General features: G+C 46.2%; 1 protein-coding gene across 1 annotated transcript; it reads right to left on the reverse strand.

Moving 5' to 3' along the window:
• Window positions 1-454: 454 nt before the first annotated feature.
• Window positions 455-4649, reverse strand: LOC117470605 (proteoglycan 4-like). The gene is made up of 4 exons (XM_034115413.1): window positions 4322-4649; window positions 4191-4213; window positions 2909-3706; window positions 455-1549 (listed from the first exon to the last, which is right to left on the reverse strand). Exons 1-4 carry the CDS (start codon window positions 4647-4649, stop codon window positions 1526-1528), a joined length of 1173 nt encoding a protein of 390 aa, XP_033971304.1. The 3' UTR covers window positions 455-1525.
• Window positions 4650-7077: the final 2428 nt, after the last annotated feature.

The following is a 7077-nucleotide window of genomic DNA, read 5'->3' on the forward strand; positions in this document are numbered from 1 at the left end:
TAAAAACAAGATTTTAACGTTAGTTTTTATATAATATCTGCATTTTCTCTTGTGAAAAACTAAGTCTTAGTTTGGCCATAGTTATTTAATATATAAAGACTATATATTATTGAATTACAAGATTAGATATACTTCATTTGATCTAAAATATTGATGTGTTCAAATGCTCTTCTAAACAAAACTGAAAGTCCATGAAAAGTTGTCTTCCTGTTTTTGTGAAGGAAGCGCCATCTCCTGGTTAAATCCTGAAATTGAAAATCTGGCAACGCCCTCTTGGAAAATAGTGGGAGGGCTTAACATTCCCAGATACTGGTCTTTGGCAGGTCTTAGGCAGGTAACTGGCTGGTAGTAGGCAGGAAGCAGTAAGCTGGAGTCTGAAATAAGATGCTCCATCTGTATTGCAGCCAATAACAGTGAGAGGAGCATTTGCTATAGTTATTTGGACTGCTAGCAACTCAAATTGCCTTGGAATTGAAATTGAGTGAAGGACAGAGCACTGTAGTTTCTCAGCAGTGTATATTGCAACACCACCAGCTCTGCCCTTATGATCAGCTCTGAATACATTATATCCATCAATCTGAATAACAGTGTCAGTGACAGACGGTTTTATCCAGGTTTCAGAAACTACAACAATATCAGGCTTAGCAACTCAAAACCAGGTCTTGAACACATCTAATTTGGGCACTAGGCTTCTAGCACTAACATGCAGAAAACCCAATCCTTGCCAACAGCTAAACTCATTCGGAGTTGGCAAATGCTGCAAGGAAGCAGAGAAACACTCAGGACCAGGGTTAATGTTAACGTTACCAGAGAGTAATAGCAGTAACAATATTAACAGCCTGGAAGATGATTTTTGATGGGCTCTGTCTGGATGCATCACTCCTCAGAGGGGCGGGGCTGCTCCGATCATTCGATATTAGCGAGTCCAGAGTCATAAGGGCATACGGGAGAACGCATTTCGTGCCATAAAACGTCAGCTTTTGGTAAACACTATCCGATGGAGTCAGCGCTCCAGAGGTTCCACCATCCGAATGTCCGAAGTGAACAGAGACATCGCTGGGAGGCAATCCGTCAGCTTTGCCGACATGCGGGCTGACAATTAATCCCAGAAGAAGAGCGAACACGAGGGTAGCTTTAGGCGACATTGTGCTGCAACACACCCAATTCAGGAACAGCAGCTCAGGTGGATCAGCCCCCGACAGCACGGCAGGACAGACAGCCATTCAGAGTCCGAAAGAGCCACAGCTCAGGCAGAGAGCAAACAATCCAGTCACAGCGAGGCACCGGCACAAAAACTTTTAAAAGTGCAGCAGACCAATTAAGAAAAACGGGTCTAAAAAGCTAAATAAAAATGATAAAATGTCAGTATGCACAAGAGGTAGTCAATGCCAAAAAAACGAGAATGAGACAAACACTAACAGAGACAGAGACAAATCAACGTGCTGCCATCTTGGAACACACGTACAGCTCTCCTGAAGGGGGGATCATCACTGGGAACCAGTCCTCAAACCTTCATCCTGCTCATCTACTTCTTCTTCTTCTTCATCACCTGTGGGATCAAAAACATGTGATTAAACCAGAGATCACAGTGAAACATGTTTTAATACAATATGTTCATTTAGTGAAAGCTAAAGTCAAGTGTGTCTTTGTGACGGATACATGTGAAAACCCGTGTATATAGAAAATGAACACACCATGTGTTATGGCAAAAGTAAAACCCAACCAGCCAGTGTAAGTCAACAAACCCTTATTCCACAAAATACAATTACTTTTATTGACCTTTTCAGACTTCCACGAAGGTTGTCATCATTTACAGACGCACGAAAAACTGAAAACGGGTACTGAAATGTTAATGATCATGAAGTGTTGCGTCATTGTCAGATCAATCAGATCCCTGATTAGAGATTTCAAACATAATCCATCTCTCGTAGTCGATAAGGAAAAAAATAAATAACACTCAAACTAGGGACAGAAATCGAATCAAAAGTTTACGTCAGCATCTCCACTACGTGCTGCTCTTTGATTATCAGCAGAGTATAGCCGCTTTCACACCAAGTACTTTGCCGTACTTAGTGTCGGCACTCAGTGCCCTGGCACTTAGTGCCCCAGGGCACTGAGTGCCAATCGCGTTCACACCGGAATAAGTTCCTGAGGGAAGATTACGCAAATGAGCCGCTGACATCACTTCGTCTTCTTCTGCTTTGGGTTTACTGGCAGGCCGCAAACCACTTCACGGCGTATACTGCCCACCCGGAGTCCCCGGCCGGAAGTCCCCGGAGTTGGGGAAGGTTTCAGTAGAAGCTGCTGGGACTCCCAGCAGCTTCTACTGAAGCCTTCAGAGTAAATCACCAGAACGTCGGCACCTCCTCATCTCCACCGCTCCCATGTTTTCTTTTGTGTTGCCATAAGTTAGTCTCTCTGCGTTGGTGCGCGGGGCTAATGCTAATGCTAATAATGCTAATGCCAGTAAATACAATGGCGGCTTCACAAAACTTTTCAGAGTTTTACGGGGTGTGGTTTGCAATCCGCCCAGCCAATATAAATTGGTACTTTTTAGGTACCACCTCTCTAGCAGGCACTAACAATGGGGGTAAAAGTTCCCGGCACTAAGTACTCTTTTTGGTGTGAACGCAACATAAGGGGTACTAACGGAACTAAACGGGAAAAGTACGGGGAAAAGTACTCCGGTGTGAACGCGCCTAATGATTCTTTGTCATGCCTGCAGCCTCATGTGCAACCTGCACTCAATGTAAGCAGATTGCCCAGCCATGTGCGCTACACAAGCTACTACAAGAGGCCTGCTGGCAGGGGGAGATCAAGTGCAGAGAGAAAAACTCCACAGGATACTTCAAAAACATAATATGTGCCCTGTAAAACCCTGAATGGATTTGTCTGTGTGAGTGTTTACCTTGCGAGCACTAGCCGGTCCAGGAGACTTTGCAGACCTGCTGGTGGCTTTGGGTCCTTTGGGGGCTTTGGGTGCTTTAGTGGCTTTGGGTGCTTTGGGGGCTTTGGAGGCTTTGGGTGCTTTGGTGGCTGTCGGTGCTTTGGGGGCTGTCGGTGCTTTAGTGGCTTTGGGTGCTTTGGGGGCTTTGGGGGCTTTGGGTGCTTTGGGAGCTGTCGGTGCTTTGGGGGCTGTCGGTGCTATGGGAGCTGTCGGTGCTATGGGAGCTGTCGGTGCTTTGGGGGCTGTCGGTCCTATGGGAGCTGTCGGTGCTTTGGGGGCTGTCGGTGCTTTGGGGGCTGTCGGTGCTTTGGGGGCTGTCGGTGCTATGGGAGCTGTCGGTGCTATGGGAGCTGTCGGTGCTATGGGAGCTGTCGGTGCTTTGGGGGCTGTCGGTGCTATGGGAGCTGTCGGTGCTTTTTGGGGCTGTCGGTGCTTTGGGGGCTGTCGGTGCTTTGGGGGCTGTCGGTGCTTTTGGGAGCTGTCGGTGCTTTGGGGGCTGTCGGTGCTATGGGAGCTGTCGGTGCTTTGGGGGCTGTCGGTGCTATGGGAGCTGTCGGTGCTTTGGGGGCTGTCGGTGCTTTGGGGGCTGTCGGTGCTATTGGAGCTGTCGGTGCTTTGGGGGCTGTCGGTGCTTTGGGGGCTGTCGGTGCTATGGGAGCTGTCGGTGCTTTTTGGGGCTGTCGGTGCTTTGGGGGCTGTCGGTGCTTTGGGGGCTGTCGGTGCTTTTGGGAGCTGTCGGTGCTTTGGGGGCTGTCGGTGCTATGGGAGCTGTCGGTGCTTTGGGGGCTGTCGGTGCTATGGGAGCTGTCGGTGCTTTGGGGGCTGTCGGTGCTTTGGGGGCTGTCGGTGCTATTGGAGCTGTCGGTGCTTTGGGGGCTGTCGGTGCTTTGGGGGCTGTCGGTGCTTTGGGGGCTGTCGGTGCTTTGGGGGCTGTCGGGCTGCTCGGCTGGGAAAATACAAATAAATACAAAATGAACACTCTAAGCATCTTTTATCCAAAACTGTAGTAATAACATTTCAGAATTGGGCAATATTTTCGAAACACACCCCCCCAAGGATTAGATCAGCACCTTGTTTGGTACCTGAGGGCAGGGAGGTTAACTAGTTTGAATCTAACCCTAACAGTATTACAATGCTACTATTCTAGATGTTAATACAGGATAATAATTACAAAGGCTAACTAAAAACCCTGACGCATGCATTTTAACATTAAGTGTGCTTTTTCAATATTAGCTTATCTCACCTCCTCTCCGCTTTCTGGCTGATCTGCGGGAATAAGAGGGAAACAGAAGGACACTTTACAAACGTAACATTTGTCAACCTCACAGTAACACACATTTGGCATGCGTATTAGTCATTTGTATGTTAACGTACCGATGTTTTCAACTGAAGAAGCCTGAACCGGGTGGTTTCCCTTCTCCAGTATGTTCTTCAGCTCAGGGTAAGTCTCATGGATGTCCTTATCAGTTTGCAGGAGGTTCAGGAAGGCTTGGCATCTGTCCTCTCCTTTGTCCATGATCGTATCCACCAACGCCACAACGCGGTCCTCTGCATCTAGTTTGTCGATGCTTCTTAGTTTTTTGTACTCGCGTGCAGTTATCAACTTGTTCTCATCAACTTTGTTGAGGATTAGCGTGTGGTCTGCACACAAAGTGGCCACAATGGATGTCTTATTACTTCTCAAAATGTCGTAGGCTGCCATGCTGAATCGGACAGGGAGAAAAACAACACGCATAGTAAATATATTGGTCTATTTTTTTTCATCATAATCTGGCACTAAAAATAAAAAATAATTTTTTAATTTACTCACGAGTTAAAAGCAACAATAAAAGCAGCAACACCCTTCAGAATGAATCCATATCGCTTTAAAATGTAGTTTAACTCTCTAGATTGAATCCATGCTAACCTGCTATCAGCTAACTTTCAGAACTACTTCCTACGATAATGGCATTAAGTGACGTTGCTAAAGTTAGCCACTTTATCAAAGTCGACCACGTGTTTCAGAGCATTGCTATCTCTGTCCTGCCGAGCCACCGGGCTCCATTCAGGCCAGACCGAACAAAACCACACAATGTACCAAACTCCACCCAAATATCTGAGTATTTAAGGAAAACGTGGGTATAATGACAAATAAACTTTGATTTAAAACAATAATAATTCATAATAAGCTGTTGTGGTTAATGCTGGTGAGTTCGGCATATATTCCATCCACTATTAAGCCCTGTATTTAGCATACATCGCCTCATAAACTAACAGACAACCTGTGTGGCGCGCTCAACCTCCATGTGTCTCACAAGCACACAGGTACCAAACTCCACTCAACTTACTGTATATTTAACAAAAACGTGGGTATTTATCAAGATATGTGTTGATTTCAGACAGGTTAGTTCATAATAAGCTGTCTTGGTTACTTCTGATGAATTCGACATATCCATATCCACTATTAAACATGTATTTTGAATAAATTGCTAAATAAACGTCCCTCTAAAGAGGCGGGAAAACAGCAGTAGTGGGAATACAAGTTGTATAAATATGAATATACTAACAGGTATGTGTGATGTGTGTACACCGAGTAAAAGGTGTGATCCCGTAGATTCCTGTACTCATGCTATTGAGTGTGTGTTTTCATGTAAACATCTACAGAATCATATAATGCATGTTTTTCCAATGAGGTCTGGTTTAAAGCACCGTTAACCCTCCTGTTGTGTTCGGGTCAAATCTGACCGATTTACTACTTTCATCAATACTCACTTTTTAGTTTTACATTCGACTGCATTAAGGCTTCGTGATATCCTTCACAGAGACATTTGAACATAGAAATAGCTGATCACCACTTTCATTGCATTTTGGATGATTTTTGGACTTTGTAACCGCCATAAAGAAAAGTAATTAGTAACCATCCGAATCAGATAACACACACACACTTCCTGCTCTTATGTGCCCATCCCCCCCATGGATCACACACAAACATACAAACACACACAAAGCACACACACAGTGGCGATTCTAGAGTCTGTGGGGGCCCTCGAACCAGCTTTTCATCACCATGCACTGCCGACAGTACCCCCCCTCCCCCGGAGCTGAGCAAGGCAACGAAGAACGAAACTAAAGATAAGAAGCAGCATTTTACGGCGCTATGCACGGGGCCGCCTTGAGGGGGTTTCATGTTGTCGTTGCTGTGGACCTTCTTAATCTACCTTCTTTGGGGCCCCCTTCTGGTCCGGGGCCCCAAGCAGTTGCCTGCCTTTCTGTTCGCAAGGTGCGCCCACGCACGCACGCCCACACACACACACACACACACACACACACACACACACACACACACACACACACACACACACACACACACACACACACACACACACACACACACGCACGCCCACACACACGCACGCCCACACGCACGCCCCACACACACACACACACACACACACACACACACACAGAAAACTATTTGATACATTTCCTGCTCTTATGTGCCCATCCCCCACATGGATCACACCTGGCACACGCAAGACATGTCCAGTGTCTGTTCTTTGTATATTTACTGCAGTTTTTCATGTATACCAGTAGTCTGATACAATAGTTACAGTTTGAAAGGGTGTTAAATGAAATTTGGTGCTGATTAATGGTTTTTGTGTTAATGTAATAGCAGTTAAAACAGGATCGGTCAAATTTGACCGCGAACACCAAAGTAAGGGGAAAACGAAGACAACAGGACCATTAAAGAGCAAGCTTACCTGCAAGTCAAACCTGGACCGGGCTCCTCTGGGGGTTTGTATCCGAGAATAGGAGCTGTTTTTCGGCTGCAAGAGTGTGTGTCTTCCGCTCCTCTGTTCGGAGATGTGACTCCTTTAAAACTTGACTTTGAATTAAAAGCAGATTCAACCTGCAGAAAGGGGCGGGGCTAGCCCTGAGCTGTGACTGACAGGAGGGGGTGGGGCCTGAGCTGTGACTGACAGGAGGGGGCGGGGCCTGAGCTGTGACTGACAGGAGGGGTCGGGGCCTGCCCTCAGTGGTGACTGACAGGCAGGACTCAGTACTACACTACACATGTATAAATAATTAATGAATTAGTCCAGGTGATGTGTTCGATGTCTTAAGATATATCAGTTCATAATCAATATTAG

Source organism: Trematomus bernacchii, unplaced genomic scaffold (genome assembly GCF_902827165.1).
Source record: "Trematomus bernacchii unplaced genomic scaffold, fTreBer1.1, whole genome shotgun sequence".
In the NCBI taxonomy this organism is placed as follows: Eukaryota; Metazoa; Chordata; class Actinopteri; order Perciformes; family Nototheniidae; genus Trematomus; species Trematomus bernacchii.

Bases quoted from the DNA above. Each gene is read 5' to 3' on its own strand.
- LOC117470605 (XM_034115413.1), bottom strand. From the start codon at position 4,649: ATGGCAGCCTACGACATTTTGAGAAGTAATAAGACATCCATTGTGGCC. The intron at 4,214-4,321 runs GTACGTTAACAT...TTATTCCCGCAG, and splicing joins TTCTTCAGTTGAAAACATCG to ATCAGCCAGAAAGCGGAGAG. The intron at 3,707-4,190 runs GTGAGATAAGCT...CAGCTCCCATAG, and splicing joins AGCCAGAAAGCGGAGAGGAG to CACCGACAGCCCCCAAAGCA.